The sequence below is a fragment of the Elgaria multicarinata genome, chromosome 1, assembly GCF_023053635.1.
Source record: "Elgaria multicarinata webbii isolate HBS135686 ecotype San Diego chromosome 1, rElgMul1.1.pri, whole genome shotgun sequence".
Taxonomy (NCBI): domain Eukaryota; kingdom Metazoa; phylum Chordata; class Lepidosauria; order Squamata; family Anguidae; genus Elgaria; species Elgaria multicarinata.
Genome location: NC_086171.1, coordinates 154175157 through 154195505, shown reverse-complemented (window position 1 = coordinate 154195505; position 20349 = coordinate 154175157). Strand labels below are relative to the sequence as shown.

General features: G+C 43.7%; 1 protein-coding gene across 1 annotated transcript; it reads left to right on the top strand.

Annotated features, from left to right (window-relative positions):
- The first annotated feature begins 1525 nt into the window (after positions 1-1525).
- LOC134407861 (mucin-2-like) lies at positions 1526-19551 on the top strand. The gene is made up of 5 exons (XM_063139839.1): positions 1526-1643; positions 13149-13541; positions 17390-17692; positions 18078-18244; positions 19081-19551. The coding sequence occupies exons 1-5, from the start codon at positions 1565-1567 to the stop codon at positions 19123-19125; spliced, it is 987 nt and encodes a 328-aa protein (XP_062995909.1). The 5' UTR covers positions 1526-1564; the 3' UTR covers positions 19126-19551.
- The last annotated feature ends 798 nt before the right edge of the window (positions 19552-20349 follow it).

Here is a 20349-nt window from a genome sequence, read left to right as displayed (position 1 = left end):
TGTTTACAGAGTTTATGCAGTGACATTCAGCCACTCTCTTCTCAGGCCAAAGGAACTGGGCTTAGCTTTTAACTAGTTCCTGGTATTGTTTAATATTTCCTTCAGTTTTTACAGCTGAATCTAAAACAATTTTGTTGACCAACAATACCTAATAAACTTGAAACACACGTATCTAAACTCTGACCCACATTTTGAGCACAGCACACCATATACTAGATTGATGTATGCAGCCTGCCAAGAGCATCCTCAACCCCAGCCTCACCCCATTGAAAGCAACAGCCTGATTTGGCCCTCTGGTGTCAACAGGAGCTAAGCTGAAAGTTGATATCATCTCACAGAGCTCACAAGCTGGTGGTGCAGTTACAGCTGGACCTTGGGGCCAAAGCCAAAGGTCCCCAAATGGTCTAGAGTGTGGTAGGTGGTGGGGGTAGTGGTAAACAGGCCTGGCATCAGCACTAGAACTGGCATGGTCAAGTTGGGGCCACTGGGCTTGGCACAGCATCTTGCTATTATTATTTTATTTAAAAAACAGTTGAGGATGGCTGGGTATGTACGTTGTTGCAAATACTCAATTTATTATTTTTACTTTAAATATATGTTATTTCTTTCTACCACAACTTGGCGCTTATTCTCAAGTAAATGTGTTTAGCATCAGGGCAGCAGAAGCAAAACACATTTTATTCTTATCGGGATGCTCTAAATGAGTTTAAAATGCAAAACTGCACATGTTCAGAATTTCTTTCATTGTTTAATTAGGATTGGCAAATTGTTCTTTATTTTATTTCTCCCCCTCTAACAAATTAGGAGAGTAGAAACAGGTGTAAAGCATGGAAGGGGGGCAGGACAGAAATATTAATTGTGACTTGCACAACTGAGGTAATACACATTGCCAAAGCCCCTCCCCATAAGACCAAGGTCAAAAATGGGCTTTGAAGCTGCCACTTCAGCTAGGCTTCTTCCAGTTTCTTCGTGGGATTAAGATCGGCCCCTTTACACAAGTTTTTTCCCCCAGGGCTTTTCTTTCTCTGCACGAGGGTTTCATGCCTCCAATCACAGAAATACCACTCTCTCCTCGTTAGAAAAAAACCCGACTAAAAAGTTTGCAAAGTACAGGAGAGGCCCCGGAGGACGAAGACGTTGCGTAAAGCATTCTCAAACTATAGTGAGTGAGGAATCACGGGGGCACAATAAATGCCTCATGTAGAAAGGTTCCTAGAAAAGTCCAGAGTGCTAGGAAATGAACACCAGCACCCAATCAAAGCCGTTCGCCCAATAGAAATAACTCTGACCAATAACCGGGAGAGAATCAGGCGGACGTTTGTTTCAACGAACAGGATGGACGGGGGCGATTTATTCGAAAGAGGCAAGAGAAACCTCCGGGGCGCGAGAAGGCAGACCAGACACGCCCTGACTACTAGTCCCGCCTGTATGTTTGTGAATGAACCACGTGGCAGTGACTCACTATCTGTAGTCTAGAGCCCTGTGGCTCCGGGGTTTGCTACTCTTTTCGCTCTTGCACCGATCGTTCGCCGCCGCCGACCAACGCATTCCGATCCAGCCCAGCATGGCGGCAACGCGTCGCTCCCTCTACAGCCTCCCCAGTGTTTGCTGCCTCCTCGCTGGAACCATCCTGTCCCTGCCAGGTACCTGGGCTGCGCGCCCCATCCCTCCCCAATTGGGTAGACCTCGGCATCAGGCGCCAGCATCTCAGCCAAGGGGACCTAGTTTAGATCCGCCAGGCAGGGCGCGCCTGGCGCCCTAGAAGCCAGCCATCACAAAAGCGAGCGTGCCCAGCCTCTGCCGAGGGCGCGCCCGCTGGGTCCCTAGCAGCTCGGCTCCCTTGGCGGGTCTGCTCTCCTAGCTCTTTGGAGTTGGTGCGCCAGGTTTTCCGCTCCTTGAGAGAGTGTCGCACTCCTGCGCGCCACTTTCCCGGGAGACTCTCTCTACTTTCACTTCGAGACTGGATGTAGTGGAGAGGGCTGCTGCTCGCCTTCCGGAGTAGTAACTAGAGAGGTGGCTGGAAACTCTCCGTGAGAGGGGTGTTGTGTCTGGGAAGGTGATGTGGCCCTTTGTTAGGGCGCCCCCCTCCTCCCCTTCACAGGCTTGGACTCCCGAGGTCTGACGTGGGACCTCGCAACCTGTTGTAGCTGCTGGTTTGTAAAATGAGAGGTGCCGAGGCTTAAGGCTCTCTAGAGGCCACAGCCGCCGATCTGGAATTTGGAAAACCCTGAAGAAGGCGTTCGGTCAGGACAGCAATCGAGGGATATACACACTCTGTATATGCTCAGAGGGCTCCGTTCATTGCCTCCCTCCAGTCTCTACTTCCCCTGCTGACATTTATTAATAATAATAACACTTCTGTATCGCTTAATATATATATATATATAATATATATATATTTTTAAAAAACAAAGCAGTACACATTAAAATGTATATGTAATACAATAGAAAATAATTTTAAACAATTCTAATCATTAAATAGTCAGAATCTTCTTGCCCAAGTGTGCTTGGTGGTTGTGGACAGTCTGAGGCTTCAAGCCATGATGTTTCAGCTGCTGGGGGTGGGTGGGGGGCAGATCATCAGCTTACTTCTGTCCAGAGCCACAGATGGGGCATTTTAAACCCGAGGTCTCTCTGCCCCCGCCCCCCAGTTCAGACTCAGAATAGAAATGGCTGTGGCAGATTTGTTTGTGTAAATCTGGGTCTGCTCCAATCACATCTGAAGCTGTTGTCTGATTTAAAGCAAAAGGGGACACAATTGGGTGAAAGGAGCTGAGCCTTCCCCCACATTACTTCCCCACAGGCCGTTGTGTCTCAGGCACTTTTCTTCCAGTTGGGCTTGGTTCTTGGGCTGGGCCCAGCTGGGTGAAAGTGGCGCTTGAGCATCAGACAAGCAGGGAGGTACACCCCGGGGAGAGGAAAGGTTCTGAACTCCTCACCCGTACACTTCCTTTGCTCTTAAAGTTGTTATGCTGCTTTATAGGTTATGATGGCAGATCCAAAATGGAACCTATACAGCCCTGTTTAGCAGCACCAACTAAACCAAACAAATGTACTAAGCTAGTTTAAGTAATCCTAATTCTGTCTTGTTTTTCCCTTGCTATGACCTTGATTGCTTTTTCTTATTAAAAATACTTTGTCAAATAAGAGCATTACGACTGCATTCCTGCTTTATGAAAGAGACATCCTAGGCTCCTTGGCTTCAGATGTTCTTTTACAAAAGACTTTATAGCCAGATAACCCAAGGGAGACCTAGACTTTAGGGGTGTTAGGTTGTAAACAGTAGTAAATTTTGAAGAGTGGGTGTTTTTCATGACAGTCCCCATAGCCGCATTACCAAGGAGAGTAAAAAATGCAGGCAGTTGTTTTGATCCATATTTATCTGTGTGTGTGTGTGTGTGTTGCCCGGAAAATCCATTTTCTCCAGCTACTGTGAGGGTTGCAGCTAAGCTCAGAGGGAACAATTCTGAGAGAGGTGGCAGATGATATCATTATCCCCACTAATCATATATTCTTTGCTAGCTCTTTAACAACCTGATCCTATGTATGTTTAGTATGGATTGTAAAGCAGTTTTCCCCACATTTATTTTCATGGCTTCCTGGGGGTCCCAATATCCTGATGGTGGGAGGTACATATATTCCTTATAAGCTCATTAACAACTCAATCCTATGCATGTTTAGTATTCAAAAGAAGGGTTATTTCTGAGGCTGCTGTTGACCTGTGGTCTGCATTTGATTCTATACATTGAGAGAAGCTGTAGGCTAAATTTTCAGAGAAAAATCTCAATCATAGGCTTTTTTTATTGATTAAAGTGGTGTACTCAAATACATCCTTGTGAGTAATAACTAGGGCTACATGACATAGCAACTAGAGGAGTCAAACAAAGGTTTATTCTTGCTGTTCTTCTTTGCAGCAATATATCCATGATCTTACTGGGCTACACTGGAGAGAAAATCTTCCTAACAAAGGAACACCCCCCCCCCCCAAAAAAACCCTTCAGTCATCTTATATGCAGGTGGTGCGGCCTGTTTCTCTTATGCCCAAGTGAAGTTGAGATAGCTACTAATGACACTGGGGACTTAGTGCAAAGAAAATATAAAGATTATAAATAATAGGAAAACTAGTCTTTGGGAGAAAACCTAACTGGCTTGTGAATAGCGCAGCGTGAGGGTTGGGCTTAAATCATGGGGACCAGTGCTCAAATCTCCACTTAAATACGAAGTGGAATGGATGATCCTGGACCAGTAACATTCTCAACCTAATCTACCTCACAGGATTGTTCGATCAAAGAGGGGACCCTAAAGATTTGGTGGAACAACTGTGGTGAATACCGTTCCCCCCCCCCCCCCCGCCCCCTGTTCTGCAGTTAACCAAGAACACATTATTACACAGGTGTTGCATGGAGTTGATATCTGGAGCAACAATGTCATTTCTGAGGTTAAAGTCTTCAAAATAAGATTCTTAGAACCATCCTGGTTGCCCTGAAGAGCACTATAGTGCACTGCACTCAAACTGGGTGCAAACTTGTTTTTTAAGAATGGAACATCTTACCATATTTTAACTAATGGTTTAGATCACCCAGATGGATAAGGAGGGGCTACCAAAACCATATCTTCAAGAACAGAGTTCAGTTACTATTACAAAACGGAGTAGCCTGGCTCCAGAATGGTGATGGGCTTCCACAGCTATATGGGTTTTCTAAGGCTCACTTTACAAAAGCAGACTTTTACCAAAGTGGCTTTTGTAAAAAAAAAATGGTGCTATTAATTTTTGCAATGTCCCCAATGTATAAAGTTTATCATATTTATGATAACTTAATATTGCTAGATTTTTTATCAGGAGAGCATTGACCTTTTTAAGGTTTCATTCGATGCCGTGGCTATTTTGGATGGTGTTTTGGGAATATGACATTTGAACATAGATCTTCTATTTGTGTACTACACAATTACTTAATCTATTGAGTCCCCCCTCTCCTTTATAAGGATGTGAGGGTTAAAAAGAGCACCTGATATCGAATAATGAACCATTGTGAATTCACTAAAAAAGTGAGCATTTATTATCTAGTACAGATAAAAAATATACGTATAAAGTCAGCTTTATATTCCTTTGTAGCTGTACAAATTCAAAACAAGTATTGAACACTGCTTTACAAATAATTCATTGTATGTCTGTTTTTGCTACCTTACCAAATGTTGTAGTTTTGGCCTAAACAAATAAAATGTAACTACTTACCCAACACATGCTTATACAAACATTCCACTGGGCTCAGTGTGGCTTACTCACAAACAAGTGACATAGGAATGCACTGTAAGGCTGCAGTCTTCAATACATTTACTAGAAAGCCTCCTGAACTTGGGATTTATATCTGAGTAAACATGGTTAAGATAGCATTGAAAGACCCTGAACAGACTTGGACTGAGTGTTTATTCTAGAATGTTCCTTGGTTTGGGAGAGGGTTAAAAAGAAGTAGAACCCTGTATGTATGGAGGTTATCTCCATGTATGAGTCATGTCATGTTCAAGTGAACATTTTCCCCTTGTACACTCACTGAGGTCATCCAACCTTTGTTTGTTTTTTATAAAGGGCTGCCATTTTCACCTGGATTCCAAGTGAGATCATTACATCACCAGCTATTTAATCCCTATCATATCATTAGAGTTTAAAAGTAGCAATTTGCTAACATTTCAGAGTAGATGTGTATTGTGTATTGAAAGAGAACAACTGCATTCACAATTTAAAATGAAAAGAACGAGTCTTTCTGATGTAGCAGAGATCTGGTGCTGTGGGATACGAAGAGGGAATTTCACCAGATGCTGCATGCGTATCAATGACACCTGCTGAAATTCCCTTTTCTATACAACTGTTAAAGATAGAGGAGCCCTGTCCTCCTTTCCATATGGTCACCCTATCTAACCTACCTGCCAGCTCAGTCTTGAGTAACCAAGCAGGTAGTTGTCTTACTCAATAGTGCCTTTTCCCAGCTGACTGCAGAAAGCCTTTGATGGCTTCCAAAAATATTTTTAAATCTCCAGTGCGTTTTTGGCCTGTGAAATTTGGCTTTCCCTCCTTAATGCCTCTGGCTATGTCTGGGGGAGTGGTAGTAGATGTTTGCTTGTCCTCCGTACATACATGTCTCCAATGGAGCCCTGATTTGCAGAGAGACATAAAGCTTAGATTGTCAGCCTTCCAGGCCCCGAGGTCACAGATACACTGAGAGTAGTGTGTAATGCACAGCCAATGTGAGTAGTGTCTGTTTCCCCCTTAAACTGGTCTTGCTAGCTTTAAAAATTAAATGGGACCTGTTCAATCCAAGAGGCCTTATGCAGAGAGCTAACTACAAACAAATAGGCTTGCTGACTATGTTCACATGTGAACAGAACCTTATGTGGAAACCTCAGAGAGCAGGAAATGAGAAAATGCAGGAGAATATGAAGAGTATCAGTCACTTCCAAAGACTCTGATGCAAGTAACTGATGCAGGCTGCTGTTCTGTCATGTCCCAAATTTTCTGGGATCAAAAGAAGACAGTATCTTTTATCAGACCATCTTCTTTTGTTAAAGGCTCTTTCATGTTAAACATAGCATTGGGGCATATCATAGTTAGTTTTGTAAGTGCAGACATGGTACTATTTAAGCATAGTAGCTTATGGATGGGGTTAGTTTTTATTTCATTTTTATGCTGCTCTTCCAAATTTGCTCAAGGCACCTAACAATTAGAACACAGTCAACACCTACAATAATAAAGCAAGTCGAATCAAATCAACAGCACAAATCAATTATCAAATCAACAGCACAGAAACAACTATTTAAGCACCTTCCAATTGTTAACCAAAGGCCTTGGTAAAAAGACAGGCCTTACATAATTTCTCTCTGTAGGGAAGAGATACACAATTGAACTTATGGAGATCAGTCACTAAAAAAGCCTTGCCCTATATACTCATTCAACTTTGTCTGTCGGATGGAACAAACCTTGAGCAGAGCTTTCAAAGGCCATTTCTACACCTGCCTTTTTTCCAGGGATCGTCCCTGTGCATGCAAATGACACCCGGGAGCAGGCAGGGAGGATCCCTCCATTTTCCTGGGATAATCCTTAGGTGTAGAAAGGGCCAAAGATGAACTTACCGAATTTAGAGAGGCATGTTCTGAGTTCCAATACTAAGAAAGGGTTTAAATGCAACACCTTGAAGTAGTTCAGAAGCTCACTGGCAGCCTGTGCAGGTGGTGCAAATAAAAAGCACTCTAGGCTACTGCTCCTACCTGCTTATTTTGCAGTGATGATGGATCCAGGAGCATACCTATTCTGCCAGCGTTACATACATATAAATAACACGCACATAAATATCCTCCCCACCACCACCCAAGGCATCAGGCCTCTAACTAGCATTACACCTTCTGGGAGGGGATTCAGTTTCAGATTTAGAGACCTCATTCATCTGACCATAGCCTCCAGACACTGATTCAGGACCGAAACCACTACAACTGACTGCTCATCCCACCAGATTTTTCAACAAAAGTGGTACAACAAAATATCATGATCTACAGTATCAAATGCTGTCTAGGAGCATCAATAAGGAGACACCTCTTCCCTCACCATCTATCTACAGTTGCAGATCCACCACCAGAACAACTTGTCTTGATCTCATATCCATCTTGGAGGTCAGCTAGAAAGAGTCAAGGAAGAAGAGATAGTCAAGGCAAGTCTGAAATTACTCTGCCTCCATTTGTTCAATAAGGTTTAATCCCAAAGGGAGATTTGAAATAGGCCTATTGCTAGCAAGATCATCTCTAGGTAGTTCTGAGTGTTTTACAGAGGGGTTTAATTACTAAGATTCCACTCATGCAATGGTGGTGGTAAAGAACTACTGACCTCATTATGCCATTTCATAGGCCTTCAGATGGGCTCTATGATGTATCAGAAGTCTGAGTTTTCTGCTATTTGCTCCAACTGGCTCCTTAGTTTTTAATAATTCTCAGTTCCACCCTCCATCTATCAAGGAACTCAGGCTTGCTTAGACAAGGGGAGAGGGTGTAAGTGTTGCAATCCAGTCTATCACCTCAGTCAACCACCCATTGCAGTTGTCAGCCAAGGCTTCAGCTAAAGAACTTTGACATTCTTTAGCATTACACTGATACATAATCAATAAAGAATTTTATCAGTCTGAATTGTGATTCCCCATAAGATATGAAATACAGAAGGAACTTAATACACATTAAACAAAACAACAACCTGATTGATAATTCTGTGTAATTTTAGATCTTGCAAAATAAAACACACCCGCAGAAGTTAGTCCACAAGGATCTGCAACCTTTTGTATTATTATCATTGCAGTGTTCCAGCTGCAAATGAAGTAGTCACCACTAGCAGATCTCATTGGCCTACTATTATGATCAGAAGTTAATAATACTTTTCGTTTATATATATTCACTTCCCAGATATTAACTCAGTGATCCAATGTTAGGTCATTGTTATTGCCCTCATACTGCAGATGTCTGGAAGGTGAGGAGGCTGAGAGATATTGATTTGCCCAAGGCCATCTTGTGAGTTTGCAGGATAGGTAGAATTTGAATCTGCACACCACCTGGTCTCCAAACACTCTCACTGGAAGGACTTTGAGCTGCCAAAACAGCAGAGGAAAAGTTGGACCGCTTGAAGCAGAAGCTTCTGAGTGTGACTGTTGAAATGGCATGAAACAGGCGTGCTGTCTGTGGTCTCTAAAGAACCATTCTTCAATGAGTTTTTCATTACTACAGCTGAAGGTTTAATTTGTCTCATAATTGGCAGGAAGAGATGGCCTTTCCCTAGAGCCTGGGCTCTGAGGCATATTGCCTGATCCGACTATGTCCCAGTTTTATTAGGCTCAGGATCAGCAAACTGTTCTTCATAGCTCCGGCTTGGTCCGGCCAGAAAGGCCCAGGGAGACAAAGAGCTACAGAAATCTTTTTTAAGATACAAAGGAAATGTGAGGTTTTTAACCATAGCCCTTGAATCTTTAGTCTTAAATTCTGCAACTGTGTATATAGGTTGTGGGTGGGTGTCTTGCTCATTTGCTTGCTTTGGCATAAAATTTGGGTGTTTTGGCTGTTTATAACCACTCACCCATCTCCATCCAAAGAATAAGACAATGCTGAAGGGAGGAGGCAATGCAGTATTTAGTTGCAGGAGCCAGTTGGAGAAGGGGACTGAGCTCATCCCTGGCTATGGGAGAGTGCACTCAAATCAGTTCTAGTTTCTAAGTCTTACGTAACTGCTCCCATCTTTGTCAGGGTCATCTCTACGGCCATTGTAACTGGAAACTTACTTTTTAAACATGTAAATTGATGTTTGCAGATTTATGATTAAACCACAGCCAGATTATATGATTCATGCTGTGCCATGATTGCTGGTTTGCCCATTTCAGGATAAAGGGAGGCCAGTATCTTAATATTGCACCCTTGGGGTAGTGATGGAGGGTGGAATACTTGTGACTTGATGGACATTTCAGCATAAAGAAGCTACTGCAGCTACTGAGCATAATGAATGCATGCTGATATAAAAGAAAGATTTCTCTACCTTTGTTCTAGTTGAAAAATGTGTTTTCCCTTTTTGGGGTGGGTGGGTCAGGGAGGAGCTTCTCTGTATTATGTGCCCTGGGCATTTGTAGTCCTCTCTTACAAGCCAAATCCAAACTATACCCTTGGAATCATTGCTGGTCTGGGTTGTCAGTTTGATGGACAAAACCTGTCCTCTCTGAAAAGCCCCCTCAAGTTACCTATCAAGGGTTGCCAAAGTGCAGAGACCCATAGAAGTCTGCCTGCTTCAGTTGGACCCCCCGCCCCACAGGGCTAACTGCCATCTTCACCCTGTGGGGAAGAAGATGTGAGGGAGACTGGAGCAGGCAGGCACCATCAGAGCCTGCTTCAGTTGAACCCCCCCCCCCCAGGGCCTTCTTCACCTTGTGGGGAAGAAGGAGCTGTTGGTTTTCCCCTCCATTGGGAGATGAGAGGACAGAGCAGGGCCTTCCCACCAGCCTAAACAGTCTCCTTAATTTCTTTTTATTTTCTCCCTCTTCCCTCCCCATACACTTTTCCTTGTGTGTCATGTCTTTTTTTAGAATGTAAGCCTGAGGGTAGGGACTGTCTTCTTTATTGATACATTGTAAGCCGCTCCGAGAGCCTTTTGGCTGAGGTGCGGGATAAAAATACTCTAAATAAATAAATAAATAATAATAATAGAAGTGTGAGCTCTTGCTGATCTCAAGTGTAGGCAGTCCAGTATCCTGTCATCCATTTTAACTACTGGTAGGGAAAGACTTTGCAAGGCTCTTTACTAAGGTGAAAGGAAATGTGTTCCAGTGGTTTGCCCAATGCTAACTGCCACTGAAATCCCCCCTCAATCGATAGATTAGGAGTGCCTTGAAAGTTTAAAATGAGCAAAATAGTTACTTGCCATACATAAGAGCGTATCTGGCTTCTGACCTACCCGCCCCGAGCGCTCACCATGCAGACCCGAAAGAGTTCCCACAACTGCTCTCCGAACCTCCCCCAACCTGGATCCCCCACTGGTTGAGCCACCCATAGTTATGGTTGGGAATGCTATTTTGCATGTTTTTCCCATAGGGGAAAAAGTCTGTTTTGCTCCTATGGGAAATTTTGCATGTAGATAGCTATGGTAATTTGTTAGTGGGTTAACAAATGTAAGAGGAACAAAAATGTCCAGAGATATTAAAACTCTGGAAATATCAGATGACCTACAGATGTCTAGAAGATCATTATGATTAAAGGTTTCTGGTGCCTTTTTAGAACTACTTAGAGATGAAGCTTTTGCAAAGGGCTCAGGTGCCTTCGAGAAGGAAAACCTGCCCAATACAACAACCAACAAGCCCTTAACAGCCACATGTCTCTGTGGTCCTCCTAGCTATTGTAAAAAGACAAACCAAGTATCTCAGTAACAATAAGGCATCAAAGAATGGGTGGTCCTGTTGCTTCTTGGCCCAAGAAAAGAATCAGTGCCCACAACAAGATGACCAGAGACTGTTGTTTCCGTCCCTCAGTGTGGGTGGGTTAGTCCAACACTTTGTCGAGATAAATAAAGCTAAACGTTTTAATTCACGAGAGAACAGTAGTGGGAGCCAGAATAGGAGCTGTCTCATGCAGAGAGCTTCGGCTATTGGGTGGTGTAGAAATGCAATCAATAAATAAATAAACACCCACCCTATTCCATACACAGAGAACCATTTTAGCGTGCTGTTGGGACTTGGTGTTGTGTGTTTCCTATGATTCCTTGTCCCAAGCAGATTGTGTGTGTGTATGTGTGTGTTGTCTGGATGAAGATGCCAGCCCAGTTGTGCGCATGTGTCTGCTACAGATCTGCTAGGAATTGCTGCCTCAGCAGAGACTGAAGAATGAAATATAACAAGTAAAGAGCTTATTGAGAACTATAATTCTGTGGCTTGTGGCACTGGATGGAGAGTGGGAGTTCAGTTTTAACTCCTGCTTTATCATGTGCACAAGTTCTGTGTGGTTTCTACCTTTTTCATATTTAACCATCTTTTTATTTGTTTGTACCTCTTTTGATTTTGTACATTATATGGAACATACAAGGTCCTTATTCCACTTGGGGTACCTTCTAGGTTCTGCTGTAGTGATTACAAAGGCACAACTCTAGTGCCAGGCTGAGTCTCAAGGGCAACATAAAGAAAGCAGTTGTTGTATGAGCAGAAGTCCACTGGTTAGTGAAAACCAAGTGGGAACTGACAAGTTCTTTCCCGTTTGTTTTTGCTTTGCCCTATCATAAAATAAGGTTATCGCAGCTCAAAGCTGTTCTCCAGAAAGAACTGGTTAATGGGTAACTATTAGCCAGCATTGCTTATGCTCAGCTCTCCTTCTGGTTTCCTCACTCTACAGTCTCAGTTTTCCTTTACCCCACCCTTACTGGTTGTGCTACTCTAAGAAGGAAAAGCTGGGCCTGTTACCACTGTGGCCAGACAAATAGCTGAGGAACCCACAAGTCCTTTATTTTGAGTTGCCGCCTCCATCTCTGACCCTCACACAGCCTCATCCTGTTTGTTCTACAGTCCCACATTCTGTTGAGATGTTATATATGTAAGTGGGTGGGTGTGCTATGGAAGGAGAACCTATTTACTGCAATTCCAGATGGTTCTTTACTACCCAGTGTTGTCACAAGGGCATATGACACTTTACTTGGATTTTTCTAGACAGAACATTTGGCATTTGAAAAGTGGGACCTGCAAGAAAATACTGCACCATGGAATATTCAGGGTGCCACCCAGTTAAGCATGGCTTCTTGCAGAATATTCCATTCCTCCCTCAACCCCTGGTTTTTTGCCCTCCCCAACAGTCAGTCATCATTCCATGCCTACTGAGCATGCTCAATCCTCCCCCTCTTTAGGAGTGTTTTCCCCTAAAGATGCACTGTACTTCTGCAAACTTTGCCCACACCCCTAGGTCTGTTGATATTTTCCCTTTCATGGATGGATGGTGCCATTTTGGCAACGTAAGGATTGACACTTAGAGGATGAGTATATATAATTGCTTATGGCAGATGAACGTATTGAAATCCTGAAGACCTGTAACTGTGTCCCAGGGATAGGAGTTATTTGGACTTCAAGGTACTAAATACTAGATTTATGTTTTTATCCCCTTACTTTATATTTTGCAAAGGAAAAGTGAGCAGCCCCAGAAAACATTTCAGTATGTTCATGATTGCATATGTATCTCAGGGGAAATGGCATGGCTTCAAATCCATGACTTGGTAACTGATTTCTCCCTGGTTCCATGCCCAACGATTACCATTGGTGGTCATACACAACTCAATCTCCTTTTCTGTAGTAGGAAACCTTATACTTTGGTTTGTCACGCTTTATATTTATGGGGATGGGATGGGGGCTGCTGGGATTTGGAAGAAATTATTTCCATTCTGCAAAGTCCAGAATGGCTGTAGTATATGACTTGAAATGGAGGTTAACAAGAGAAGAGCTACCTCTCCACCCCACTCTGTTTTTTACAGCAACTGATTTGTTCTGTGGGCTTTGCTCCTTCCCTTTCCATCTCATTTCCCCTTGCTCGAAACAGTTGACCTTCTGGGCAAGCTCATATGTTAACATGGATTCTACTGATTTTAGCTTTCCTCTATTCCCCCCCTCCCCTAGGAAATGGGCAGAATTTATCAACAACCCCACCTACCGCGCTTCCCCACAGTGAGGCTGGCAGCCTCGGTTCCTGGACAATTGTCCCCCCTACTGTCATCAGTGAGGACGGCAATATCACAGGTGCTTCACAGTTAAATGCCAGCAGCTCCAGCCCACCTGAAACACTGGCTCCTATCACACTCAGCTCCTTGAAAACCACAACAAGACTACAGACTACAGGCCATCTTGCTCATAGTAGCGTTGACTTCCCTTCCCTTTCTACTCCTACTGCAAACTTCATGGAAACTAACAAGTCTAGCCAGTATGATGCAGAACCCAGCAATACTACATCTTGGGTTATTTCCAGCACTAACGGCATGACTACAGAAACCCCTCACTCAGAGGAGACGCAAGGTAAGACTACAGAGTCCTCCAACCATTTCTCATCACATGTAGCTTAAGACAAAACTGACCAGAACGAAAGAAAATGGAGGGATAGGGGGTAGATACAATTTGCAAGAAATAGAAAAGTAAAATTAGATCTAATTTTGATTCTGTGCGCTCTCAGTGGAGAAGGATCGCCATAGGAAACATTGTTCAGTTTTCATTCATCATCTTTAGAGCTGATTAGCTTATAAAAACTGCATACCCCACTGAGTGTATCTGGAGTTTTAGATAGAATTGTCGTTGGCATGCTGATGATATGCAGCTCTATTTCTCTTTTTCATCTTCATCAGCTGAGGTTGTGGAGGTGCTAGATCAGTGCTAGGCTGTGACGATGGACTGGATTAGGGCTAATAAACTGAAGTTCAATCCAGACATGTCTGAGATGCTATTGGTGGTTGGTTCTTCTGACCGCATGGAGGGTGCTCAGTCTGATCTGGATGGGGTTGCACTCGCCCTGAAGAAGCAGGTTTGTAGTTTGGGGGTTCTCCTGGAGCCATCTTTGCCACTTGAGGTTCAGGTGATCTCAATGGCATGGAACGGCTTCTACCAACTTTGGTTGGTGGTCCAGCTACATCCCTATCTGGATGTCAATAACCTGGCTATAGTCACCTATGCTCTGTTACCTTCCAAGATAGATTACTGCAATGTGCACTACATGGCGCTGCCCTTTAGGATGGTTCAGAAGCTGCAGCTTGTGCAAAATGCAGCAACCAGATTGATAACAGGGACAAGGAGGTCCAAACATCGCTTGCATTGACTGCCTGTATATTTCCAAGCCCAATTTAAGGTCCTGGTGTTGAGCTATAAAGCCTTATGGAATGCCTCTCCTGGCATGAACCTACCTGCACACTACACTCATTGTCCAAGGCTTTCCTCCAGATGCCTCATCTGAGGGAGGCTCGGAAGGTCGCAACAAGTGAGAGGGCCTTTTTGGTGATGGCTCCTGAATTATGAAATGAACTCCCCAGTGAGGCCCAATTCATGCCAACAGTGTTATCTTTTCAGTGCCAGTGCCTTTCTCTACTCTCAGGCATTTGGCCGCCCCTATCTGAACAGGGATAACCTAGCTTCAGTCATCCATGCTCTGGTAACCTCCAAATTAGATTACTGCAATGCCCTCTACGTGGGGCAGCCTTGAAGACGGTTCAAAAGCTACAGCTTGTGCACAATGCAGCGGCCAGATTGATAACTGGAACCAGAAGGTTCGAACATATAACACCGATTCTGGCCCGCTTGCATTGGCTACCTGTACGTTTCCGAGCCCAATTCAAGGTGCTGGTTTTAAACTATAAAGCCTTACATGGCTTGGGACCACAATACCTGATGGAACGCCTCTCCCGACATGAACCTACCCATACACTGCGCTCTGCATCTAAGGTCCTCTTCCGAGTGCCTACTCCAAGGGAAGCGCAGAGGATGGCAACAAAGGAGAGGGCCTTTTTAGTGGTGGCCCCCCAATTATGGAATGATCTCCCCGATGAGGCTTGCATGGGACCAGCATTGTTATCTTTTCGGCACCAGGTCAAGACCTTTCTCTTCTCCCAGGCATTTAACAGCATTTAACAACATATGCTAAGTTTGTTTGTTTTTTAATGGACCCCAGAACTGTTGTGTTTAAAATGGATACTGTTTTATACTGTTGTTTTTATATATTTTTTGATGGTTCTAAATTTTGTATACTTTTTTAATGTCCACTCTTTTTAACTTTTGTAAACAGCCCAGAGAGCTTCGGCTATGGGGCAGTATATAAATTTATTAAATAAATATGATAGGTTTTTAATTAGGTCATGGGATATTGTTTGGATATGTGTATGTTTATTTATTTATTGCATTTTTATACCGCCCAATAGCTGAAGCTCTCTGGGCAGGTTACAAAAATTAAAACCATGGAAACCATTCAAAATATAAAACAAACAATATAAAAGCATAATATAAAATACAATATAAAAACACAACCCGGATAAAATTGGGCAGCAATGCAGAATTTAATACAGGTTTAAAATACAAATTTAAAACAGCAAAGGGTTTGCTGCCTGTTGATATGTTTGTAGCTAAACTGGTTTTATATTACGCACAGTATCACATCTTTTAAAGATTTTTAATCTTTGTGAACTTCCCAGAGAGCTTTAGCTATGAGGTTGTATAGAAATGTAATAAATGAAATGAAATGTTTTGAGCAAAAGGGCTATGCTTTTCATGGTTGCCTCTACCCCCCGCCCCCATCCATTTCCCTTTTAGTTGGAAGTACTGTTGAGTTTTAGACCAAGAATTCTGGGATGAAGCACTTAACAGATATTGAAGCTTGCCTCAATGTAATAAGCTATGCACTTCCTTACTAGGTATGTCCTTGTTCAGATGACACACTAAGCCACGGTGGCTAAGCATTTTGAGCTAAACATTATGGTTTAGCATGTCGCGTGAACCATTCCTAGCCATGGTGGTTACATAACCATGGTTTAAACATGCTCACTAACCATTTGCTGCAAAAGGGTTAGTGGCCTAACCATAGTTTAGCATATTGTCTGAATAGCCCCTATAAATAATAGATATACAGGACAGCATAAGAACATAAGAAGAGCCATGCTGCATCAGACCAAGGGTCCATCTAATCCAGCACTCTGTTCACACAGTGGCCAAACAGCTGTCGACCAGGGACCCACAATTAGGACACAGGTGCAACAGCACCCTCCCACCCATGTTCCCCAGGAACCGGTGTATATAGGTTTACTGCTTCTGATACTGGAGAAGCTTCTTTCGATAGGAAATGGTAGAATTAGGGTTGGACTTTTAAAAGCCATGTTTAACAAGACAATATCTGTGCCCCTATATTGGTGCTGTGTCTAACTTGCAGAAATGGGGTTTAAGTTAGAATGTATGTCATTTGTCTTTTAACTGTTTGTAATCCACCCAGAGAACACTGGTTATTGGGTGGAGTAAAGATAAAATAAGTTCACCTAGCATCAAAGGATGAAGAAATATCATAGCAGCCCATGGTTCAGGATTGCTTATGATCAGCAGGGAACATTACAAACTGGGAGTTTAGGTGTCCAAAGGAGCAGAGCTGCTAGATTGATCTTTCTTTGACTGTTTTTGCTTGTCCTGATCTTTTCAGGATAAATAATAGTTTTTTTCTAAGGGAACCCATTGGTGACAGTGGAAGGGGAAAAAGCTGTGTCTGATCCATCAGAAACAGATGATGTCAAGCTCATATTGACGTAAGCATTGATCTGGAGGGAACTCATTTCTGATGTGTTTGGGCAATCCATTGATTGCTTATGTTGGAATGTTCCAAGAGATATCCGCTGGGCCATATTGGGTACGTTGTGCTACTTCATCTCCCATCTTCAGGAACCTAATAACAGAAGAGCTGATCTCAGATGCCTATTTGAAAGCTGTTTGATTGTTAGGCAGAGGGCAGGCAGGCCGCACCCCAGCTGCCTAGATTTGCTGCGTAACATCCCCAGTCTCTACAAGTCTGAGAGCTCAGATTCTATAATCTGAATAAATTATGCAGGCTTCACTCTATACAGAGCACCAAGATTTCGCACACACATGCACATACGTGTCGCAGCATGCCTGCCATTATAAATCAAACGATGGCAATGGTTAGTGAGCATTCATTAGCGTGTCATAGCCAATGCTGTGCATCTGTTTACCAGTTTGGCATCCATCTCATTCTAGAGCCTGCTCTACCCATGTGCTAGAACTGTAACAGTAAGAGAGAAAGTGGCCATGCTGAACTCTCCTCATTTATTCCTGAACTGGGAAGAACCAGGACTTTGTTCTCTTGATTCACTTTTGGATTTTCTCTACAGGACCAACAGCTACTCACCAGCCAAAGTCTTCCATATTCAACACCTTGGGGCCTACTGAAAGGAGACCAGAACCCATGCTAGTGACAGATCATGAAGTTGTCACAGAGGAGAGCACTGCTGAATCCACAACAGCTCTAAGTGCTACTGTTACTGATGGACGAACACTCACACGGAATGCATCTAGCACTACCACACAAACATCTGGGGTTCTCTCCTCCACGCTCATATCTAAGGGAGTCCCACCTGCAGAAACAGAACAACCAGTTAACCATGTACAAAAGATAGCTGAAGCTGATGGGGAAGGTACAGTCTTAAGTACTCTTACCCTATGCCAGGGGACAGCAGGAATAGAGTGGGTTGAGGAATAGATATATAGTAGGCAAGTCAGGGAAGTAGTTGTCGAGACATATTTTTCAGGAGAGGCTGTGGCTCGTTGGCAGAGTGCATGCTTTGTATGCAGGAGGTTCCGGGTTCAATTACTGTCATCTCCAGATCGAGCTGGGTAAGATCCGTGTCTGAAATCCCAGAATGCTCCTGGCAGTCTGAGTAGACAATACTGAACTAGGTGGACCAATGGTCTCAGCCTCTTTGTGTGCTCAAGTTTGACTTTTGAAATAGGTGGTAAATGTGCCATTGTAGCCCTGGGTTATAATCCCTGTTTCACCATCTCACCATTTCCTTCTTGCAGATTTGCCCAGTATTCCAGAAGCCAGCCCTGTTGGTGAGGATCCTCTGGTGGTCGCTCTTATCTTCATCTTCATTGCAACAGCAGGGATCCTGGCTCTTATGGGCTTTTTGAGGTATCGCCAGCGCAGCGGTCGGCCACAGTTTCGGCGACTTCAAGATTTGCCGATGGTGTGTGCCTACAATAAATCCACATTGGGAGGGGGCTCTACCTCTGATTTTATACCGGGGGTGAACAACTTGTGGCCCTCCAGATATTTTGGTTTACAATTCCCATCAGCCCCAGCCAATACAACCAATGTTGAGGAATGATGGGAGTTATAGGCCAGAACTTCTGGAGGGCCCATACATTGTCCACCCCTGACTCTACAAGCTCTTATCTCATCCTGTTTTTCTTCTCTGCAAGAAGCAGGAGCCCTTGCTTCAAGAGGGTTTTTGAGGCATCATTCAAAGGTCAGGATCAGATCGAGTAGAAAGGAGTTGCAATCCATACTGCTGTCAGTCCTAACTTGAAGAGTGGAAAAATTAGATGTGGAAGATAGGGAACCCCTCTAGTGACTTCTGTTGCATTCTCTGTCCTTGGAGATATCAGGAAAAGGGAGGAGCAGTGGCTCCAGTGGGGTCTTGGAAACTCTTCCCCCATTTGGGAAAACCTAGAAATTGGCACCATGAATTTCCTCTTCACAATCAGAGTGGCCTAGGCTAGATCCCCATTTTAAGCTTAATGAGCTTTCCACTAATTATGGGTCTTCTCATCAGGAAGGATGAGTGTCTCGCCAGGGTCATATTCTCAGTGCCACTGCAGCATAAAAATAAATCTACCTACCTCACCTGAGCCTCTCTTCCAAAGATGGGTATTTTTTGATATATCAAAGGTTTGGGGTTACTTTGGTGCAGCTGCGGAGCAACAGGGCATAAAATCATACTGATAGTGTGGGCTGAGGATAGTGCTTACTTTGATTCCCTTCACCTACAAAATTAAGAGGGTCTCTTCTTTTTGCTCACAGGATGACATGATGGAGGACACACCTCTTTCCCTCTACAGCTACTAAGCAAGCGGAAGACAGTCTGCATTCAGATTCTGACAAGTCAAAGGAGGGACAAAGCCTGCAAAGGAACCTGACTGGGAAGAGATTCCCCTGTAAGGGTTGAGAGCTGCTGTACTAATTTGCACATGACTTATACCGATGTGAGTCAGATGACTTAGTTTATAAAGACACCTTTTAATGCTTAGTTTTGGGAATTGGAGCCAAACCTTTCCGTGATACCTCTGAACTCTCTGTGCTTGGAGGCACACAGCTCTGGGGAAAAGAGCTTCCTGCAGGCTTTCATTTGGGGGGCAATGGAGGCTGCACCTGAATTCTAAGGAGCTGCACTGCCAGGACACACAAGAGGAAAGTGAAGTAAGTCAGCCTAGTAGCAGCCACGGAGTGTGTTACTTGTGAATGGAAATGCAACCCAACTGTGATTTGGAAGCCTCGTTGAGTTTCATTTTGTTTTAATTGCACTTCTGTTTTCACTTGTCATCAATGGGATCCTAGCATGATCCAGAGGAACCAGCAGGAAAAGAGGAAGTAGTGATCTTATCTTTACCATAGAAGTCCAGCTGGATCAGACCAAAGGTCCGTTTAGTTCAGCATTCTGCTCCCTACGGTGGCCAGCTAGATCCCTCCAGAAAGCTCAAGCAGGGCTTAAAGGCAACAGTCCTCTCTGCTGTTCTTCTCCAGCAAATGGTATCCTGAGGCTTATTGCGTAGCCTGACTGCTGCTGGAATACTTTCCCCTTATCATTGTGCCATTGATTTCAGGGGAAATGCAAGCAGTTGTGATTTGGGCAACTTGCTTTGAGGAAGCTGTTTGTTCTGGGAGTTTCCTAAGCAAATTGTGCTGCTGTGTTCAGTGCCAAGGCATAACACATAAATATACATCAATTATTTTATTAACAGTCCTTAAGCATAGTAGTGCAGTTCCAATAGGACTCTTTGCCACCCTGAGCAATGGGACTCTGATAACTGTGCGTAGTGCTGTCTTTGGAAGCTGTATCTAGCTTTGCCTGCTGCTTGCTAGTTGCTAGTTGAGTACTTGAACAGTATTCTGGGAAGGGTCTTAGTATGGGTTCCTGGTAGTTGCCTCCTCCTCTTCACACACAGAGACTTCATTCACCACCTCTTCTTCCTCACTAGTTACAGACCTTAGAACAGCCTTCTGCAACCTGATGGCCTCCAGATGTTTTAACTATAACAGCTACCATTCCTAATCACTGGCCACATGGGCTGG